Source organism: Micrasema longulum, unplaced genomic scaffold, assembly GCF_059751315.1.
Source record: "Micrasema longulum isolate JH-2025_06_02 unplaced genomic scaffold, ASM5975131v1 h1tg002250l, whole genome shotgun sequence".
Lineage (NCBI taxonomy): Eukaryota > Metazoa > Arthropoda > Insecta > Trichoptera > Brachycentridae > Micrasema > Micrasema longulum.
In genome coordinates this window covers 197,996-221,439 of record NW_028279408.1, presented here as the reverse complement: position 1 = coordinate 221,439, position 23,444 = coordinate 197,996, and the positions used below count along the sequence as shown (strand labels likewise).

The 23,444-nt window shown below is 35.3% G+C and overlaps 1 protein-coding gene across 1 annotated transcript in view; it reads right to left on the bottom strand.

The window, feature by feature from the left end:
- The window catches only part of Dgk (diacyl glycerol kinase 1), an 87,906-nt gene that overhangs the window by 44,595 nt on the left and 19,867 nt on the right, over positions 1 to 23,444 (bottom strand). The window contains exons 6-20 of the mRNA XM_088239747.1: positions 22,502 to 22,626; positions 20,733 to 20,809; positions 18,231 to 18,391; positions 17,247 to 17,455; positions 16,238 to 16,375; positions 15,154 to 15,367; positions 13,968 to 14,054; positions 13,792 to 13,882; positions 12,847 to 12,946; positions 10,126 to 10,221; positions 9,831 to 9,986; positions 7,202 to 7,370; positions 6,781 to 6,897; positions 4,386 to 4,498; positions 192 to 419 (exon numbers count right to left, since the gene is read on the bottom strand). Coding sequence (XP_088095873.1) covers positions 327 to 419; positions 4,386 to 4,498; positions 6,781 to 6,897; positions 7,202 to 7,370; positions 9,831 to 9,986; positions 10,126 to 10,221; positions 12,847 to 12,946; positions 13,792 to 13,882; positions 13,968 to 14,054; positions 15,154 to 15,367; positions 16,238 to 16,375; positions 17,247 to 17,455; positions 18,231 to 18,391; positions 20,733 to 20,809; positions 22,502 to 22,626 — 1,946 coding nt within the window. The 3' untranslated portion in view covers positions 192 to 326. The remainder of the gene's footprint in view (positions 1 to 191; positions 420 to 4,385; positions 4,499 to 6,780; positions 6,898 to 7,201; positions 7,371 to 9,830; positions 9,987 to 10,125; positions 10,222 to 12,846; positions 12,947 to 13,791; positions 13,883 to 13,967; positions 14,055 to 15,153; positions 15,368 to 16,237; positions 16,376 to 17,246; positions 17,456 to 18,230; positions 18,392 to 20,732; positions 20,810 to 22,501; positions 22,627 to 23,444) is intronic.

The window sequence follows — 23,444 nt, the reverse complement described above, 5'->3', positions numbered from 1 at the left end:
TACCGAATTATCACTCTGGGGTTCCTATCAATTCATTCTATATTTCTGTAAAACACCCCTCATGCGTTTGCTTTAAATGCGCCCGTGCCGAAGACTCTTGCTTGGTAAGTGATCCGCTGATCGGACCCATCAGACCACGAAGCAGATATCTGACTAATGAACTAGCTGTACGATCGACATAATTAAAATACCTATTTTTCAGCTACCTATAATATCTTAATTGCTGTATATTTTTGGTTGATATTTTGGTGTTCTTGTCTTGTTTTTCGTCCTGTTTTGAACTTGAATTGTTTTTGGATGCTCTTGGATTTACGTCTGATGATTTGCTAACAGTGCGGCAGGAACCTCAAGAGACCCTTATTTCTATCCTGAGGGGGAGCCATCAGCATTGGCACTTGGTTCCGGTGAGTAATATTTATCTGAAATCAAAAAAAAATATTTACCATAAATATTGTTATTTATTTTTTATCATTACACATATATATAATTCCTCTGTACGTGTGATGTCACTGAACTCAACAACCGATTAACGTGCGGTTTTCAGATAAATATAGATCTTTACGCTGTGCGTTTTCGTAGATATTAAAATCTTCAATCTAATATGTAAAAAGGAAGTAAGGAGCATAAATGATTTATTCATCGATCCACCAGGGTTGCATTTGAGGAAAAAGCATTAAAAAAAAACAACGGAAATATGTTGTTTTTTGTGCATAAAAAAAGTTTTTTTTTAATGTTTGCAAACAACATTTGTTTTTTATCGATCTCAATCTTATTCTTTCCTTAAATTCCTTATAATTTCTACCCATTTATTTATTTTTACAGGATTTTTGGTAATACTAAAGTAATATTAAATTCAATACATTTTAAAAAATCGTATTCCTACATAAGTATCCCCTCTGTTGACGTTTGCAAAAAAAATGCCATATTTGAAAAAATATTTATTTTATGTTTTGGAATTCAACCATAAATAAGTACCTACTTAAATTAAATATTTGAATATTAACAACTTTGAGTTTTGGAATTTAATCACAAACAAGTACCTAGGTACCTACTTATCAATGAAAATTTTTTTTTCCAAGGTAAAAGCAGGCAAGCCAACGTTCGGGCAAGACGTCTGTCGGGTCGGCTAGTTATTTATAAAACATATAATACATGAACAAGTTATTATACTCCCAAGAGTTATAAAAACAACTCATTTGGTACCGTAAAATATTGAATTTTTATGTACGGTACATTAAAGGCGCCCATCACGTAGGGGTCACCATTTTGTAGAGGTATTTTATTATACTCTACTAGATAGTAGCTATTTTTTTATTTCATGGATAAACATAATATGATTAAATGGATTTAATGGGTTTAACCTCACGGAATAACCACAACAACAACAACAACAAACCATCACATTTTCTTGTGAGGGTAGGCAGAGAGGATAGAACGCCACATCACTCTATATTTGCATACAGATCTCGCTTCATCTACATTCATACATCTTCTCATGAACGCGCGCCGATTATTCCGAATTTTGACATGCCCATTTTCAAGTATTTTTTGGATTTGGTCATGCCATGTCATTCTCGGTCTACCTCTATTTCTGCATTTATCAACATTTGCATTGTAAATATTCTTAGACGTTCTTTCGCTGTCCATTCGTTCTACATGTCCAAACCGGCGCAGAGCTCCTTTCTTGATTTTGTCGATAATGCTTGTCTCAGCCTGACATAAGGTACGGATCTCAACATTTGTGCATCTTTCGTACATAGTTTTACCACACATTTGCCTGAGAGATCGCATTTTGACAGCATTCAGCCTACTTTCATTCCTGTTTTTCCAAGTCCATACTTCGCTCCCATACATCAGGGTCGCGACCAGGACTCCGCTGTGAACTGCTAATTTTGCCTCTTGCGACAAACATTTATTTGCCAAGGTTGATTTAAGTCACCGTATTTACGAAAAAATACATAAATACATGCAGAGTTAAAGGGGATGCAAACACCACCATGTCCGAACATGCACTAAAATTAGTTTGATTATATTTAGCGATATGACGCAGAATGTGTCGGGTGGGGGTTAGAAAGGAGTGGATGCTCAGAGGTTGAATGTGTTTGTTAATTTTTAAAACAAAAAGTGGGCTATTTTGACAATAAATACTGGTGGTTTAACTGAGGCTGGCGCGTTCAGAAAACTCACACTAACGCATTTAAAATCTACAGGATGATGATTTTAAAAAACCTTGTATTAAATTTTAACTAAATGTTCTACCTTTTTTCAAAATTAAAATACAATGGGTTAAGAAAATGTTATATTAATTTACTAAAGAACTTTGTTTCATTATTTTTAATTTTTCAAATCATTTTTTAAAATGTTGCATTTTACTAATTACTAGCGGACCCGACAGACGTTGTCCTGCCCGAACGTCGGCTTGCCTGCTATCATCTTGGAAAAATACTTTTCATCTAGGTACTTGTTTGTGATTAAATTCCAAAACCAAAAATTGTTGATATTTAAAAAAATATTGAATTTAAGTAGGTACTTGTTTGTGGTTGATTTCCAAAACATAAAATAAATATATTTTTTCAAATATGGCATTCTTTTTGCAAACGTCAAACTCCGGTTGTCTCACCAACAAAGCGGTGTTCTTTTGTAGGAATACGATTTTTAAAAATGTGTTGAATTTAATATTATTTTAGTATTACCAAAAATTAAATAAAACGAAATAAATGGGTAGAAATTATAAGGTATTTAAGGAAAGAATCCACAAAAAACAAATGCTGTTTGTAAACAAAAAAACAACATCTTTCCATTTTTTTGCAAAAGCATTCTCCTCGAATGCAACCCTGGTAGATTGATGAATAAAACATTAATGCTCCTAACTTTTTTTTTACATATTCGATTGAAGATTTTAATATCTACGAACACGCACAGCGCAAAGATCTTTATTTCTTTGAAAACCGCACGTAAATCGGTTAAGCCGTGTAGGAGGAGTACGGTGACATCACACGTACAGAGGAATTATATATATATAAAGATAGTCCTTCCAAGAACAAGGGGCAATTAAAATTTGAAAAAATGAATTTTTTATGGTCAATTACTCTTAAACTAGAATGCGAAGTTGTGAAGATTGTTTTAAGTATATAAATAACAAGATTTATTGTTTATCAATAAGTTTGTATACATATTTTTTCTGATATAATTTGTAATGTGCATTTTAATTTTATTTTATTTATTTCGAATACAAACAGATGTACAGGTTAAATGAATATTAAAAAAAAAAAAACAATATAAAATGCATACATAGTAGGGCCTGCCATCCAATTATATGTATTCACTAAATAATACTGTAATAAAGCGACGACGGCTTGAAGTTTAAACTATATAAATAGTAAATATACTATTTATTAAAATAAGATAAATATGGACAAAACAAGGAGATAGTGGAAAGGAAAAGAAGGAAATTGATAAGGAGCGGTAAAGGATGATTGAAGGAAAGTGAGAGTGGAAAATTGCATTTGATTTAATGATTAAATGAATTATGAATGAAGAGCATGAATCAAGCCTATTAATTCTCTTCTGTACATATTGTATGGAGTGTTAAATATATCAAGACTATTACATTTTTTGTTAAATGTTTCACATATACGAGGGATCGTAGAATGTTTCCGATGATTAGTTTTAAATTTAATGACACTTTATTAATTATTATTATTATGAACACAAAATATTAAATAAAAAACACGCTCGTTTAAAAATAAACCCTCAAATATATGACATTTTCTTAAATAATTGTTTTTTTTCCACTCTTATCCAAAAGAGATTTTTAAAAACATTTTATAAAACATCTAGATTTTAAAATCAGTATTCCGTACATTTAAAATGTTTTTGTGTAAGTTTTGTGAAAGCGCCATCACTAGATAATCGACCTATTCATGATTCGATTAAATGAAAATACCTACATATTTATAAACCAGTGTTTTTAATCCATAACTTAATACTCGTACAAATAATTGTATTTTTACTATTAACTCGTAAAGCCCAATGGTCAAAAAAATAGGCGAAGTGGCCGAAATAGACCCAGTTCAAGAATTCGCGAAAATAAAAGAAATATTTGCGTTCTTATGATTTACCCAAATATTTAATTTTGAGGGCCATTTTCAACGAGTTGTAAATAACTCACTATTAAAAAATGGGAATCAAGTTGGGGTAGAGTAGGATTGGAACCACGGACCTTTGGTCCGTGAGTCCGAGACACTAGCCACAGGATTACAACCCGATTCATATATTTTTATCGGTATTCGTAGTATGTGATATTTTCCTATTGCAAATAAATAAATAATAAATATAAACATTTTATTATTGTGGTCAATGATTGTGACCGTTATATTTTTTACCTGGCAAGGAGATTGCATCCAAGGTTCACCATCGATCTGCATAGGTAGAGTCTTCCTAGTAACTATAGTAACCGCTTTACACTGAGCCAACCTCTGTCCGGACGCTCTGAGTCCTAAAATAAAGAAAACAGCTTTAAAATTAATAAAAATGCAAGAAAAGAATTTTGCTCTGACTGCTATTACAATCGGAGCTTTCAGTCTCGCCATAAATTTAAGTCTCCGGACTTAGGCAAGACTCGGAGACCAGTCTCAAAATTTCGAGACTCTTCGAGACTGCGAGACTATTCGATATTAACTCTTAAAAGACTGTAGTAAATAATCCCTTTGCGCGCGGTGATGTAACACTAGTAAAAGACGGAATATTCTGAAGTTCAGACATTTGAAAAAAATGAAAAACATGGAAACATACTGTTTAATAATTCGTTTTCCATAACTTATGCGAATAAACATATAATTTAGCCCTGTTAAAGCAAATAAATTAAAAATCACAAAAACGCCGCTCATGTTACGCGCGTGCGCTCCCTATCATTGTCATTAACCAACTGAAGGCTAAATCTGTTTTAGACGACACCCGCCGCAGAACAGCGTCTCTGTCTTTCCTGTTATGACTTATATCTTCGTGCTCTCTCTTGTATAAGGTATATGTATAGATGTGTTGCTAAATTAGCGGACATTCATTCTTCGCGTAGCAAGGATAAATATTTTTTAAATAAACATTTAGCATAGTTATACAAATTTTACTTTCTAAGTCGGGTGAGAAAATGTCCATTTGAAGAATACAAAAAATACGAATTCATCACTCAAAAAAATAAGAGAGATATATCAAGTCTTGTGTCCTATGTCGACTTGTGTGATATCACAGCCACACAAGAGTTAAGGAAAAAAATTGTAAAGTTTGGTATTTATATTGTATTATTATTAATCAAAAATTATTTGTTTTTAATATTGTTGACTCCCCTTCGTGCTGCTGCGGATACCCTAACCAATCTTCTGAACACATTCTGTGGTCTTGTCCCTTTCCCCTTCTCTATGATTACCGAATGGAGCTTCTCGCTACTATCCGTGGCCCTGTTATAGGTCCTGTCGGATATACAGATCTGGTGGCTTCCTAAAAGAATTTCAAGGCTTTTAAAAAGTTTTGTGATCATTTCGGCGAATCGATCATGTCCAATCAATTTAATCCCAGTCGGTGAAAAATTCACTTTTCTCTTTGTTCAATCCAATGAAGTGCATATTGTGGACTTCTGCTACCAGATTACCTTCTTGCTACCAGATTACAGAGAACTCCTTCGGGCAGCTTTTTTCGTTTGACAACGAGCAAATTTTCCGTGTCTGTGGGCACCGCCAAGGAGACTTATGTCCTTAGATGCGGTGTGCGGTATGTGGTTGCTCACCAGCTATGTATTGTTATTTCAATTTATCACAAATAAGTTAATTCACCACATGATCAAAAATAAACGGGAATTTCGTATTTAAAATGCCCGCGTGGCACCAATCGGTAATTGTAGCCACGTTGACAACACTGTTTTTGACATTCTTTCAAAGTTTGACGCCGATCGAATGCTCAGTATTCTGTCAGCGTCTGTTCGAGTGAGTCGAAAAATTATTGTGTGACGTTTTTTTCAATGGATAAAAAATTGGCACAACGAGCGTCCCTCAAATTTTGTGTTGCTAATGAAATTTCGTATGTCGAATCATTGAAATTGTTGAATAAAGCCTTTGAAAAATCGTGTGTGTTGAAAACACAGGCATATAAATTGTATAAGAGGTTTAAAGACGTTCATGAATGCTTAGATGATGATAAACATTCTGGACGTCCAGCAACGTCAAGTACCGAAAAAAACTTCGAATTGGCAAAGCAAATCTTGTTAAAAAATCTATGTGTACTAATCCGAGAGCTTGCTGTGTTATTGATTATCTCATCATTGAGATGTTTTGGTTATGAATCGCGTAACTGCCCCGCTTGTCCCAAAAAACACTGAAGGAATGTGGAGGGGAAATTCGTGGATTTTACACCACGATAAAAAGCTGTCTCTTACAGCGATAATTGTTTCGAAGTTTATGGCCAAAAATTCGACTAATCACATCAGCCAAGCACCATATTTTCTAGCCCAGGTTCCGTCTGACTTTTTTCTCTTCCCAAGACTAAAATTGCTATTGAGAGGAACGCGCTTTGAGACGATTGATGCCATAAAAGATAATTCGCTGCAAGAGCTAAAGGCCATACCTTTGCAGGCCTATGAAAAGTGCATGGACAATTGGATTATGCGTTGGCATCAGTGTACCGTCGCAAATGGCAAATATTTTAAAGGAGATAGTAAAAAAATTATTAAAATTAAAATTTGGCGTTTTTTTGCCAAATTCCCGTTTTTTTTTTATTATAAGGTAGGTTTACCTGTTCTGACTTGGCCCATGTGTAAACAATTCTCTAAGCCGATTACTTCAATCTGCTTGTCTCCAATATCTGTAATTGAATACAATAAATTAATAATGCCTAGATTTCCATATTCTTCTTAGATCTTAGATCTTCTGGCTTTTCGTAGATGTCTTCCATAAACACAAAGAGGGAAGAAGATAGATAAGCATCGGTTAACTCAAAGTTTGGACTCATTAAAATAATTTCTAACCAAGCGGGTACTCCAATAAGAAATTGATGGAAGGGAGCTGGAGTAGGGTAAAAGGAAGAGGAAACCAGAGAAGGATGACCAAAGACAGGAGCCGATAAGAAACACTCAAGAAGAGACCAAATCCTACACTAGAATATATAAGGGAAAATAAGAAGAATTGAATTAAGATGTTCTACTGTACAATGTTACCTTGGACGGCCTGTGCAAGAGTAATAGGCGAAGGAGGTGATCTTCTTCTTCTTCGTCTAGGAGGTGGTTCACCCCATAGGTTAGAGCCACCGTGGGCGAAGGGAATGTTTAGTAAGGCTACTCCTTGAAGCCGAGAGCCTTTAGACAGGTCCAGAGGAACTCCGTCACACTAAAAACCCAAATATATTGAATTTAATTAAACATTTTAAATACATATATTCTTTTTTACCGCGGAAGCGTATTTCTCCAGTTATATTTTATTATGAAAACATAATTTATAACGCGTCTTTATCTTCTGGTTTCAATCCCCGCTAATTACAACAAATCTCCTGCATCTCCTTCTCTTTGTTTATCTTGGTTCTCAGTATTTTTTTGACTGTCCAAATTATGTGTAGTCCTTTCCTTTAATCATTTTACCAAGGGGCCTTGAATGGCATGTCCTCTATCGCTTGTGCCTTCTACTGTTCACAAAAAAATCGCATATCGATCATATTCACTTTGCTTCGGTCTTTCCTTTGCTTATTTTTTATATTTTTTATTTAAATCTTAAAGTAGGGCACACATATCATACATATTGTAATGTGTGTTCTAATAATAACATTGCAAATATATTTAATTTATAAATTGTTTATCACATATGTCTTGACCATTATTTTAAATTTTGTTATGTTTTTTTCTTCATAAATATGTTTTTCCATTTCGTAATACTTTTTAATTGATTTAAATAAAATGGAATTTTGTGACTTTGCCTTTTTCCTAAATGGAAGTCTAATTTTGTTCTTTTCTCTAGTATTGTGATCGTGTTCATGCTGGTTCCGATCATTTTTTTTCAAAATTCTGTTTTTTTATTAGAGTTTATAATTTTATGAACAAATATCGTTGTATTGTAAAATATTCTTTGTTTATATGTTAATAATTTCATTTCATTTACCATCGACTTTACCCTCGTGTATCTGTTTTTTTTCAAAATGATTCTAAAGGCTTTATTTTGTAATACAGTTAGTTTATCTATGTTTTCTTTGTTTGATAAAAATAAAATGCTACTACAGTAGTTAACGTGTGGTTTAATAATTGCTTTGTAAATAGTTTTGCAAGAGTCCTTATCAATAAATCTTCTGATCCTTCCCAAAATTGATATTTTTTTTGCTTATTCCATGTTTCACTTCCATACATAATATGTTTCGAAACAAAAAATAAACAAATGCATACTGTTGAGGAGTGGATGAGATGTACAGAAATATCTCGTCCCGTAGAAGGAAGATTTTGCGAGTAGAAGGGAAAGTTGCCCAACTCCACTAACCTGCCGTTGTGTTGAGGCGAGATGTAATACTAGAACCTTCTGGTGGTCTTCTAGCACAGCTTGAGTATAGAGTTGAGCCGGTGGTCTTATTAAACGCTGGCACAGCTCTGTTGTTGATGTTGTGATGGGAGCGCTTTGCTTATTTTATTCACTCACAACGGCACTCACACGTGTGATTATGGTTGCGTAGAGCCACGCTAAGAAAATAGGAAGTGGGACGGGTGACTTGCCAGTTCAGTTGGCAGATGAACGCTCGAATCGGTCTGGTTCGCGGATTTGAGTTATTTTGCCACCGAACCCAAATACAATGAATGCAATTACCTACCTTGTACTGGGGTTCTGGCACCTTACTGTTCAGAACTTCTCTCGCAGCAGGAAGTATCAGACCACGTGGTCAGGAAGAAGGAGCACTTGACGTGTTTTTTTTATTATTACATGCGAAACGGATAGTGGAGGTGGGTTGCACACGGATCGATGAGTGGATCAAGCCAAATAGGTTTGATTGGGTTGTGGTCCTGTGGCTAGTGTCTCGGACTCACGGACCAAAGGTCTGTGGTTCGAATCCCACTTTACCCCAACTTGATTCCATTTTCTAATAGTGAGTTATTTACAACTCGTTGAAAATGGCCCTCAACATTAAATATTTGGGTAAATCATAAGAACGCAAATATTTCTTTTTCTAAAAAAAAAAAAAAAAATGTACTGTATATGAAATTTGGTTTACAGGTCTATATACATTGGTTATGTTTCTTATGATTATTTTAGTTTATATTGCTTATTATGTAAATGATAATTAGGTTTAATAGATTAATTACATTTTTTTTTATTATGTTAAATAACTAATTTAAAGCATGTTTCTCTTTTTGTAAAATGTTTCCCTCGGCACGGGACACCCCAGTGAGGGAACATTATTCTGTATAAAAAAAAAGAATACAAACATTGTAAAAGTATTAATAAATAAAATACACGAGACAGTGGATTAAATGAATTATTGATCACAAAAATAACTTATTCGCGTTCGCGGTGAGAATATCAAAGGCACATGCACACACGATGACAGTTCAGTTGTTATTATTGGGACCGGAGACAGTATTGGTACCCATGGTAAAAATTGCAACATCTTAACCAGGGTCCAGTAGGTAGCAAATAAATTTAAACGTCTCAACCTAGTAAATGTGCTATACACACATATAGTAATTATAGCGTAACCAACAGATATGGATATGTCGATACAAATTAAAAGCTATATGGATGAGTTGATCCGGAGTCATAGGCTGTTTTAAGATTAAAAAATAAAGTAAAACTACAATGTTAAAAACAAAATATTACCACAATGTCTATATGCTCCTGGAGGTTCTTACAAGATGCGGCAAACTGTTCGGTAGTTGCGTACTCAAAGTACCATAGCTTATTCTTCATTCGCGAACTGAACTTTTCTGGGTTCTTCTCCCTTTCCACGTGGAATTTCACACATATAGCAGCATCCTAAAAATAATATATTTCTTGGTTAACATCAAAAGTTTTCACCGGGAATCGAACCCGGAACCTTTCGGGTGTGAGTCAAGCATCTTGACCACACCACGGAGGCCACCTAACTTAACTTAACCTAACTTATTTAACTCACCACGCCAATGGAGAAGTAATTATTGATGATATTGTATGGAGCTACAGACGGAGCTCTTCTGGCACAAGTTTCAGATGGAGTTGAAGGCATTTCACTCTGTAAATAATCACAATACTATGTTTATTTATTTTATTTTATTTTATAAGATAATTCAACAAAGATACGTACTAGAAAATATACAATTTGAAGTTATTCGTCGATAAAATTTCACTTGCATATTCTCGCATATTTTATTTTTATTTTATTTTATTTTATTTTATTTTATTTTATTTTATTAACATAAACGGCAAATCTGCCTTTTACAAATATTTATAATATTAACATATTTGGATTAATATATATTTTTTTTTTCAAAAACATGGATATTAAAAACAAGATTTATAAAATATTAAAAAATCACACCAAAAATTATACATGAATGAAGAAAAAAAAATCAAATCAATCCTGAAGAAAAACATTTCCAATCTCTTTATTTACAGTAGTTTCATTCCTCATTTCTGTTTTTTCCTCCTCTCAATTAAAATCAAATAATTTTATCGAAAGTTAAAATTTCGTGTGCGCGATAGCGATAAAACTGTTTTTTGATCTATCAAGCCAATTGGGATGAAGGTTTACCCTGCCATTTGCGTATTTTTAGTAATTTCGCTATTTACACACATTTTTCGTTTCCTATTTTTTATTTTTGAAATCATTACTTCCATTCGTTTTTTACCTAACAACGAAGATTTTTTCAGAATTTTTATTTATACAGGGTATTTCATTAAGCGCTTTCTATCTTTAAATTGAAATTAAAAAAAATGTGTGTGAGATATTATCGAATTTTTTTATTCGTTTAAAAGGTCCATTAATGCCATTATGTATGGAATATAACATCGCTCAAATGTCCACCGCGGCTTCTCTGGGTGGCGCGCATCCGAATATCAAATTTTCCATGACTGGCGCATAAATCAGGCTGAATTTGTCTTACGGCATGGATTATGTTGGCTTTGGGGATCACTGTTGTTTGTGGCTTATTTGCATAGAAAAGCGACTTAAGAAAACCCCACAAAAAAGTCTAACGGTGTCAAATCGCACGATCTCGGTGGCCAGTTCACATTACTTCCACGTGAGATGACCATGCCCTCAAATCACTCGTGCAGAATGTCCAATGTGCCATGAGCTATATGGCACGCAGCGTCATTTTTTTGAAACCACATGCCGTTGGTATCTATATCATCCAATTCAAGCCAAAAGAAGTTGGTAATCATCAACCTATATGGCTCACCGTTAACGGTGATGGGCTGGCCAACGTCGTTCTCAAAGAAATATGGACCGATGACTCCGCCAGCTCAAAATACACACCAAACGGTGACTTTTTCGGGATGCATTATACGTTCTTGGATCTCATGTGAATTGGTATTGTCCCAAATTTGACAATTATGTTTGTTGATGCACCCATTCATCCAGAAATGGGCCTCATCGCTGAAGATGATTTTTCGATGAAGATAAGGATCAGTTTCCAACTGCTCCAGAGCACATTCAACCAACACACGTCGTTGTCTATGGTCATTTACCTTCAGCTCCTGAGCTAGTTGAATTTTATACGGGTACAAGCTTAAGTCACGACACAAAATTTGCCAAGCTGTGGTCTGCGAAAGGTCGAGTTCTTGTGATTGATGCGAAATTGACTGCCTTGAATTCTTCAGTACACTGTCACGAACAGCGGTAATGTTTTGGCAGATCTTGCGTTTCGTTGACGTACGAGTGTTGATTGATTGATTTCTGAACCAGTGGACTCAAATTAATCCACCACACTGCGAATAGTTTTCTCGGTAGGACGCCTATGGCGACCGTAAAATGAGCGAAGCCCGCGGAACGTTGCTCGAACAGAACACCCATTTTTATAAAACAATTGTATCATTTGCACATGTTGTTGAACGCTATGTCCGCCCATCGCCCATAGTGATTTGGCAAAACAGACTTAATAAATTACAGCTAATTTGATAGATGTCGCTTCAACAATATAGCCGCTATCAACTGCCAAAGTTCGGAAGTCCTTATTGGAAGAGCTTGTACAAGTAGGCGGAAAAGTTGTCACCCGATGTTTTTTGACTGTATTTTTTTTATGAATGAAAATTTTTGATTCTGCTTTTGGATTGTGTTTATTTAATACCTTCTTTTTCATCAAATCGAGAAAATGACATGGGCCAAAGGGTCGCTGCCAGAATTGATGACTATACGGGCCCAATTTATGGCATTTTTCATTACTCTTTCCAGAACTTCCGGCGCTAGGTTCTCGCATTCTTGGCGGATAATCTCTTTGAGGGCGTCAAGAGTCTGAAACTAGTTTACATAGACTCTTGACTTCGAGAAACCCTACAAAAAAGTCAGTAACGGTTAAATCGAGTGATCTTGCCGGCCAGTGCCAATCACTAAAACGGGAGATTAAGCGACCTGGAAATACAGCCCTCAGAGTATTGGTTGTGGCTTGTGTGTGTGTAAATCTGCCAATGTTCAAAACAGGTTCTAAAAGATAAATAAAATAAACTTTAAATTTTTACCGTTATTTTTGTCTAGCCAGGAATAAAAGCCTGAAATTTTGTGCACGAGGTAAATTAGCCATTTTATCACAGCACTGCCAACTTGTAAACAGTAAAGTCCCAAATTCCGAACCTTGTGGTACCCCAAACGTAATATTAACTGATTCGACTTTTGTCCATATTGGAGTCTTATATTACTCACATTTTCCGAAGGAATAACTTCTATCTGCCATCTGTCCATCATCACAGTACTCGACTTGTCCACTCGGTCCAGGATTTTGTGTAATGATTCACGTTCGTATCTGTAATGAAAATTAATTTTTATTTTGAGTATATACATATCTTAATCGTGATTCTATGATTTCTGCCGACTCTAACCTAGTATCTGATCGAATAATAGTTTTCGGCTTAATCCAAACCCGATTGTTCGACCGAATCACACTGAAAACCATAACTAAAATATGTGTTTAGCAATCCTAATTAGATACTGCTTGTTTGGTTTCTGCGTTTTCGTTCTAGTAGGCTATAAATTTACAAACGCAGAATTTTATTGGTTGTTGGGAGTGAAGCTCTTACACCAGTCGGGTGAATAGAAGAAACAAACTTGAGTTTTTATTATTTACTTACTCCTAAAAGTCGTAAATACCTTGTGCTGGAAAAATGGAAATCGAGTTGTGGTAGTGAGGGATTTCAACCTCGGACCTTTGGCCTATGAGTTCACAATACTATCACAAGACCACAACCCGGTTTTATAGGCCGGGTTTTTTTGTTCTTCATGTCTCCATAGTGGGAATGAAATTGAATGTCCTGAGCGTTGAATTGGATACGTCATCTTATTTCGTTATTGAGTTGGTGCTGTGTGTATCATGTTGGTATTGCACAATATAATGTTTTGTGTTAAATATAAAACGCTAAGTTGCTTTTTCGGTCGTTGCTGAAGATTTGTAGTAAATCAATCGGCACGTGTTCGTGTCATCGATCTATGGACGTTTTACCCACATGTTGAATAAAATACAGAACTTGGTTACGAAGAGCGAAATCAAGGCGATAATTTTGTTGAACTGGGCTGGTTAAACTTGACTGCATAGTGTTACTACACCCTGTAGTTCTTTAACGGTATTTAATAAGGTACTTAAAATATTCTCACCCTCCTCCCCAGCGTAAACAGCGAGCCAGGTCATTTCCCGTACCGAGAGGAATAACGCCCACAGCGGGTTGAATTTCAAAGGGCACCTTGTCTGAAAACATTAAAAAATATTACACAAACAAGATTAGAACTGGACGATTGATATGCCTATATTTATTTCATTATTTCTTTTTTACCCATTGTTTCAAGGACCCATCCTACAGTTCCATCCCCTCCACAGCAGATAACTTTGAAGTTTAGGACATCCTTAAACATTGCAAGACCTGAAAAAATATTTATTTAAACAGTTTAAATATTTTTAAAGTAATATTTTGTTGATAGTAATCATAATCACATAAACGTTCTACATAACCACCAAACAAACTTAAATTTTTAAAAAAGCCTCATGGTCAGGTGCCAATCTAGGACAGTGATTAGTTCAGTCATTACTTCAAATTTTCTTAGGTTATTCCTGATCGCACTATCCAATTACTAGGCAATAGTAAATTTATTGAAAAATTGATGGTTTAAAATTATTGAACCCTTTTTTACTGCTGCGGATATCCTAAACAATCTTTTGAACACATACTGTGATCTCGTCTCTTTCCCTCTCTCCATCGATATGAAAATTGAGCTTTTTGCGACTATTCATGGCCTTTTTAAAGGTCCTTTTGGTATACGGATTTGGTGACTTCCAAAATTTCCTGCCTTTTAAAAAGCTTAATAATCATATCGGTAAATTGATTATGTCTAACCAATATAGTTCCAGTCGGTGTTCAACTTACTTCACGCTTTTCCTCAATCCAGTGGAGTAAATATCATGTATTTATGGACTTCTTCCATCAACATAAATTTGTCAAGGCTACCAAAACACAAAAAACTCTTTCGGGCAACTTTACTTATCCAGCAACGAGTAATTTTTATCTAATATGTGGGCACCGCCAAGGATTCAGTCCTCAGATGCGATGAACTATTACGAACGTTTTGAAGCGCTGTGAACGCGAATACTACGGATCACGTGGTACTAGCTATCGTGCCGGCAGTGCCCCTAGCGGCGAAGAGAAGAAGAACTGGTCACGTGGTAGAAGGACTGTCCTGCAGCATTGTTAATATATGTTCATATACATATGATAATTCTATTATAATTAAATACTCAAATATGGCTCTAACAGTACGGAATGTGGTAAGCAAGCTGTCGATTTTGCCCGGAATCAAACCTGGGGCCTTAAGCATAGTAGACGGCAATACTACATGCCACGAGATCCAGTCTTTCAAGAGTTTTACCTTTAATTAGTTTAGCTGTATACATATATAAACTAAAACAAAACAACAAAAAATTAAGTATTTTTTGCAGTGATATGTATTTTGATTAAAACAAATTACCATTAGCTGGGCCTCCTTTACTGAGATCGTGTACTTGTCGCGGGTTCAGAATGTACTGGAATTTCCTCATGACCCTCGCCCCTTGTCGGCCCCCGCTCTTAGGGTTCACGAACACGAGCAGGGGGCAGCCCGGGGGGTGCGCCGCCGCTACGAGGGCGCCGGGGGCGGCGGGCGGCAGCGGTGGCAGGGGCGGCAGGGGCGGCAGGGGCATCGACTGTGAGGAGGAGAGAGCTATCCCAGGAGAGGGACAGATCTAGGAAGGTAACAAATTATGTTTAGGCATAGTTAAAATTCTACCGCTATGCCTGGACAAAACTTTATACCTGGTTCATAAATAAGGCCCAGGTTTTCTGCAGAATGCAAAAACTCATATATAACAATGCAACCAAGAGGTTGAGCAAGAGAGCTGTAAAAGTGATCGTAATATCAGTGCTGTTGTATGGAGCAGCAGGATGAACTCTCGATATCTCCATGATAAAGTAAAATTGAGGCATTTGTAACGTGGTTGTACAGGTCAATGCTGTGTATCTCATGAACTGATCGAGTGTGCAATGAGAGGGTATTGAATAAAATGGAAAAAGAAAGAGAACTGTAAACTACTGTTAAAAGACGAAAGGCCACATACTTCGGCTTTACACATATTATGTTGGGAAAAAATCTGCTCTTCTACAGCTCATAGTCGAAAGGAACATAGACGGAAGAAGAGAACATGTCATGTTTGGCGACAAAGCTAACGCTTAAAACATTAATAAAATTTGCAAATATTTAAAGAAACTAAAAGCTAAAATTTGACACTAGCTAGAACACTCAGTTGGGATGTGAAAATGCCAAAAAACCAAAAAAAAGATCCAATTACCTTTTTAGAATAATTATTACACTTACACTTAATTAACTATCTATTTATAAATAAATCTACTCATCTAATAAAACCGACGTTTGGTTTAAAATGACACATTTTTTGTTTGATTTGATCATTATCATTTTTACACAGATTTGATCTTTCTCACTTTTACCCATTCTCTGCATCCATCTATTTGCATCGTAAATCTTTTGAAAAATAAAATAAAAAGCAACTCTTGCGTACATCTGAAGGCGTGGGTGGAGGAAGGCTTCTTTGTCGGTCCAGCACTCTGGGAAACAGGGCGTTTGGCGGCAAAACATGGATAGCATGAGGCCCTAAACTGCACTCGACCTTTATACCGCCACTGCATCTGTTGTGCACCTGAAAACAACAAATACTAAATTAAATCATTTGGCCGATTATTTCATTATATTATACTGGAGTCCCTCAAGGCTCACATTTAGGACAATTACTTTTTGTCATTGTTCTTGTAGGAAGATGGGGGTTGATGCTTCATAGGCTCCTTATGTCACTGCAACCTGTGCATAACTACTGTGACGGGTCTCCATAAAAAAGTTCTCAACCCTCCGAGCCCAGGCATTTAAAGAACCTGGCTACTGAGTGGAGAGCGAGTGTTCTCATATAGCTGAATCTCCAAGCCAAGACCCTTAAAATATTGAACTATTAAGTAGGGAACGAGATTCCAAACGTCCTCAAGTTTAACCAGCGATCCCTTAAGGGTGCAGATTCTTTAGTCATGGCATGTGTATGGATGTTTTATCATTTGGACAGCAGGAATACATCTAGAAGTTTCAGAAAGGTTTATTCTAGCAAGGTTGTTCAATCTCCAGTGCCCTGTTAAGACTTTAGTGATAACCTTCACTAGATTTTTTAGTTTTGATTCAATATTTTTCTGTATTCAAGTGGTGAATAGTAAGAAAACAACATTTTACTATTATCCAGATTGGCTTAAGCTCGGGTTTCCTAGGACAGCGGTGCCCGTATTTGAACGGCCGTAGTGAACATTAATGCGGTTGACAGCCGTCGCAACGGTGACTAGAGAGTGGTTTCCTATAAAAATGGTGTTGATAACACCGTTAAAAAATAAAACCACTCTCTAGTCACCACTACGACGGCTGTCCACCGCATCACCGTTCACTACGGCCGTTAAGATACGGGCACCGCTGTCCTAGGAAACCCTAGCTTTAGAGTAAAATTTCTAGTCTAGTTTCCGACTCGTGTCCTGCCTCACCAAGGTCTGACACCAGCGGCAGCGCACACCCGCCACGCCTCCCTGCAGCGGGGCCCGGCAGCGGGCGCAGCGCCCCCGGCAGTTGCCGCCCACCCAGTGGTGGCGGGGCCCAGCCCTGTCCGAGCGCCCCCGCGACACGCCTGCGTGCGTCTGAATGCAGTTGGACGGCGCGCGCTGGACGCAGCGCTCGTGGACGGTGTACTTGCAAACTGAAATGAAATATGAGTAGTTTTATGGAGAAAGCGTTAACCGGTCATTCATTAATTTTTTGTATTATTTTACAAAATAACCCAGAAAAGTTCAATTCGCATTTTTATAATTAAAAATATAGTGTGCTGTTTCAATGTTCTGTATTAGTGTGCATGTACCATCACTAGCATCACAAAATAATAAGCGACTGAAAATCGGATGAAAGCCGACCAGGAATTACTAAGTACTGTTGAACTCCGACAATCCGAATCACTTGAAGAATTTCAAGGAAAAATTAAGACGAAAACGTACTGCGATTCGCAGAATAACGACTTAACTGCCTTAAAGCGGATGATGACAGTCAAACAGCTTACTTTGACCGAGATGTTCAGCAAGATGACTTTTATTTACAGTACGGTACGTATGCGTACATACTGTACTAATGTACAGCACTTGTAACCACGCTTAACATGTAAAAGTGTTGCCTTTTCAATTAATTTATTAAAGGCTCAGTTTTCATTTTCGATTATTTATTTTCATTTTCAACTACAGTAATCAATTAAAATCGACACTTTTTTCGAAAAAAATCCAACTGTCCGATTTTTTATTATCTGGATGGGGTCCGATACCAAATGATTCGGATAGTTGGAATTCTACTGTACTTGTATGATTATTTTTCATTATAATCTTATCTGCAACTCGTGAGAATTTTAGAGATAATATTTTCCCTTTTTTTCGATTATTAGCCGTTTTAATAAAAATAAACAAACGTTAAAGTAAAAAAGATGTGCTTACATATACAACAGAGTCCTTTTTTACCCAGGCCAACAAGCCTCGTGAGACACAAATTGCAGTAAGCAGGTCTGTTGAAATGTTTTAATCTCCACGCATGCTCTCCGTCTCCGGTTAAGCTTGTGTCCAGTCCCAAGAGAACCAACAGAGGAATGGTTGTCAATCTGAAAGCAAAACAAAATGGCCACGTAAATAAAACACGCATCATCTTCTTATCAGCATCAAAAGTTGCACATAGCACTGCATTGGTACTCCCATCGTAACATATCTCGTAATATTAATGCATGGACGCTAGATGATCGGCCTTATGCTTAGGACTTTTTTACAGCCAATCGACAGGCTTACGAAAACCTTTGAGGATTGGTATTTGATGTTTATAATACAACTTTTGAACTTAACACTTAAATTCTCAGAAATTATTTTTAATAACAGCAGGTATGATAACTGTATGAAAGAACTGAAAGATTTAAGAATGGGAGCAAAAATGAGTGGTAGAACTGTTAACTGTCTTCTGTATGCGGATGATGTCGCGCTTCTTGCTAGCAGCAAAGGAGACCCGCAATTCTTGGTAACAAAAGTCTACGATGTATGCAAGAAAAGCGATTTGCTTAATAGTTGATGAATCTAAAGTGATGGTTTTTGAAAGGGATGAAAATATAACTAAATGTGAGATCAGTGTTCACACTGATATTCTGAATCAGGCAGAAGAATTTGTGTACCTGGGAAGTATGTTTACTAGAGATGAAAAGACCGAGAAAGATATTGAAAGGAGGGTGAGTGCCGGGAACAGGGTGAACGGTGCGCTGAAATCTACTTTGGCAAACAAATGTTTATCGCAGGATGCTAAACTAGCAGTTAATGGAGTTCTAGAGCCAACTCTAATGTATGGGAGCGAAGTATGGAATTGGAAAAATAATGATGAAAGTAGGTTGAATGCTGTCGAAATGTGATCCCTCAGGCGAATGTGTGGTAAAACGATGTATGATAGGTGCACAAATGTCGAGATCCGTGAAGTGTGTAAGCCTGAGACATGCATTATCGACAGAATCAAGAAAAGGGTGCTGCGTTGGTTTGGACACGTAGAGCGAATGGACAGCAAAAGAACGACTAAAAGGATCTACGATGCGAATATTGATGGATGCAAAAAACGAGGAAGACCGAGAAAGACATGACACGATCAAGTCCATCAAATACTTAAAGATGGACATGTGTCAAAAGTAGGAATAATCGGCGTGCGTGCATGAGAAGATGTATGAATGTAGAGGAAGCGAGGTCTAAATGCCAAGATAGAATGTTATGGCGTTCTATCCTCTCTGCCTACCCCTACAGAGAAACGGCGTGATGGTTCATTTACAGGGCTTATGACCTGTCATTGGCTGATTTGAGTGGCCACTTTACACACTGTGTAACATTCACCATTTTGTCTATGTTTTTACATCCATATTTCTTCAATTCTTCTATTTATTGATTTAAGTGAAGTTAAAGAGCTGAAACTTTTATTATTGGGAAGAGATTCATCTGACTGAATTCTTTCACATACTAGGCAACGCCTGAAAACAATTTTTTTAATTTTTCCTCTAACTTCACTAAAATCAACAAATGGAAGAAATATGGATGTTCAAACATAGGCAAAATAGTGTTACACAGTGCGTAAAATGGCCACTGTAATTTCCTGCCGGTAAAACAACTTTGTGACTACAAATTGATCGTAGATCACTTTGTTGATCCGGAATATAAAAAAAGAGTTTTCCACACTCACAACACTAGATTAAAAACTAAGGGCTCCCTGTCTGTTCCCCGAGTTACAAATTACTTCGGAGAGCGAACATTAAATTGCGTTGTTCCAAGATTGTTCAATGATCTCCCACAAACCATCATTAATATGAAAAATCTTCAAATGAAAAAAAAAGAACAGAAGAAATATCTTCTAGATACTTTATAGTGCATGTTTATAAATAAATCTGTAAAATATAAATAAAATAAATGTAATATAAACCTGTCATAAAAAAAAGTCTCTAGACTTAGTGGGTAACAAATTCTTATTTGTATTTTTTAATTATAAAATAAACGCTGCTCTGCAGCACTGAAACTGAAACTGAAACAGCCAATGACAGGTCACAAGCCCTGTAATTGCCTAGACTTCCATATTCCCTTTTTGAAGGTGTTTTACATCCCTGCAATTCCATTTGAGGAAATCCAACCTGTCTACTAACATTTGGACATACTTAAAACATTAAATTGTTGTCCATCCCTGTTGTAATTTGTCAAATTACTCTTCTTTCGGAGTAGAATAACCTTGTATGTGACATGTAAGACTGCCAAAGGCAATCAAATTTTTTAAAAATGAATTCATTTATCTTATACAAAGAGGTAAACCATTTTTTTTTCAGTAATTATGACTGAGCGTAACCACCAAGTGCAAAACACTCGTCCAAGGTTCTGGTTCCAAATTCAAACAGAATTGTTATTTATAATCCCAGCACGCGAGCAAAAAATGCAACTCACCCGCCTCGTTTCCACTCTTCTAAGGAGACAGTTCCATCAGCGTCATAGTCAATCTCCACCATCATATCTTGCAAGATCTAAAAACACCAAGTTTTTTATTATTCACATGAATCAATATGTGGATATTTATTGATCGGAACCAGCATGAACACGATCACAATACTAGAGAAAAGAACAAAATTAGACTTCCATTTAGGAAAAAGGCAACGTCACAAAACTCAATTTTATTTAAAGCAATTAAAAAGTATTACGAAAAGGAAAAAAATATTCATGAAGAAAAAAACATATCAAAATTTAAAATAATGGTCAAGACATATGTGATAAACAATTTATAAATTAAATATATTTGCAATGTTATTATTAGAACACACAAAACAATATATATGATATGTGTGCCCTACTTTAAGATTTAAATAAATAAAATGAATATATTTTGAGTTTGTCCAATTTTTGTAGACAAGGACTGGATTCAACTCCCTGGGGAGCTGTTAACATTAACATATTACAACAGAGATGAAGAACATGTTAGAGAAGGTAATATATTAGTCTAGGCATCTACAGGGCTTAAGACCTGTCATTAGCTGGCTAAAAAAAATAGTGATATGAATAAAAACAAAGTAAAATTGGTTTTAAAAATATTTTTCTTAAATTCTAAGTTTAGTCTATAAAAAAAAAAAAAAAATTATAAAAAATGGGGAAACCAAACAATTTAAAACAGTGTAAAAAAAAAGTGTTTGTTTATTATTTTTTATATATTTCGTTTTCAAAAAAGACTTGATTAACTTGTATTTAATTTTTTTTAAACTTTTATTTTATTGATATTTTTAAGATTTTTTTTAAAAAATATTTTATGTAAACATTTATTATACTATGTTACAAAAATGTTTAAAGAGAGAAATCCCTGCAAAAAAACTGCTTCTGCAGTTTGGCGGGAATTTAAAAAAAAAAAATTGTTTTGAATTTAAAAAAGAAAAATAAATAAATAAAAAAAAAAAAAAAAAAAAAAGTGGCCACTTTACACACTGTGTAACATTCACCATTCTGCCCATTTTCGAACATCTGCATTCCTTCAATTCTTTCATCTGTTGATGTTTGTGAAGTTAAAGAGCTGAAACCTTTATTTATGCGGGTGAGATTCGTCTAATTGAATTATTTCACCTGCATACTAGGCAACGCCTGAATTTTTTTTTTTTTTTTTTAATTTCTATACTTCTTCATGGACCAGGTGGATTTATCAACAATATTTTGAGTTTGTCTAAATTTTTGTAGACAAGGACTGGATTCAACTCCCTGGGGAGCTGTTAACATTTACATGTTACAACAGAGATGAAGAACATTTAAAAAGGTAATATAAAAAATAAAATTTCAGGCGTTGCCTAGTTCAATTAGATGAATCTCACCCTCATAAATAAAGGTTTCAGCTCTTCAACTTCACAAACATCGACAGATGAAAGAATTGAAGAAATGTAGATGTTCAAAAATGGGCAGAATGGTGAATGTTACACAGTGTGTAAAGTGGCCACTAAAACCAGCCAATGACAGGTCATAAGCCCTGTGGATGCCTAGACTTCTATATTACCTTCTCTAAAATGTTCTTCATCTCTGTTGTAATATGTTAAATTGAATATGCTTTTTTTGTTAGTCAATGTTAGTGCTTTTGCAAAATTTACAATAATTGTAAATAAATTAATGATAATTTAAAAATTTTAACGGAAATTTTTTTATGAGCAAAGAAATACAGTAATATGTTTTTTGTACTCGTATATTACCGGTCTAAGTTCTGAAACATCCCAGCCCAGGTACTCTGCAACATTCATCATTTGATTGACAATGCAGTCCATTTCGTTTGTGTCGAGTACTCCATTTCCATCAGTATCGTATAGTCTGAACATAACTAGAACAAAATTACGGAACAAATTCAATCATTGTTTGTGAGGTGCCTACTGCTTAAATTTAATGATAAATTAAGTGAGGTCAAAAGACCCCAACAAAATATAAACACTCCTTCAGCAACACAAATTAACTGTATTGTCCCATTTGTATCAACCGCCTTTGGTAAAAGGCAATACAATGTAATTGCTCCAAAAATATTTAATGATTTATTGCCAAATATAAAAGACTCAAAATGTAAAACTAATTTCAAAATAAAAATAGCTGCACATATAAATAGTGTAGCGAGAGATTTTTTTGAAAAATATATATGTAAATAAAAAAATCGCAGTACTTTATTTAATTGGTAAACATATTATTTATATTTTTATGTATTTCATTGCTTTATATTTGTTTTTATTGTATGTTATACTATATTATTTATCAACAATATTTTGAGTTTGTCCAAATTTTTGTAGACAAGGACTGGATTCAACTCCCTGGGGAGCTGTTTATATTAACATATTACAACAGAGATGAAGAACATTATATTACCTTCTCTTAAATGTTCTTCATCTCTGTTGTAATATGTCAATATATTTTTTATGTTTAAGTAACATGTATTCTTGGCACATATATTTACTTTATATTTGTATAATAATGATTTTTAATTTCTTACATTTGATTAGCTAGGCATTTATAATTAAGTAGTTTTAGTTTTTCTTTTTTATGTTATTGTTTTTTTAGTATAGGACTACTTATGCTCTAAAGATAGAAAATTTCCATCTTAGAACAGGCTGTGCCATGTTAGATGGAGACTATTGTAAACAGAGAACATTCAGT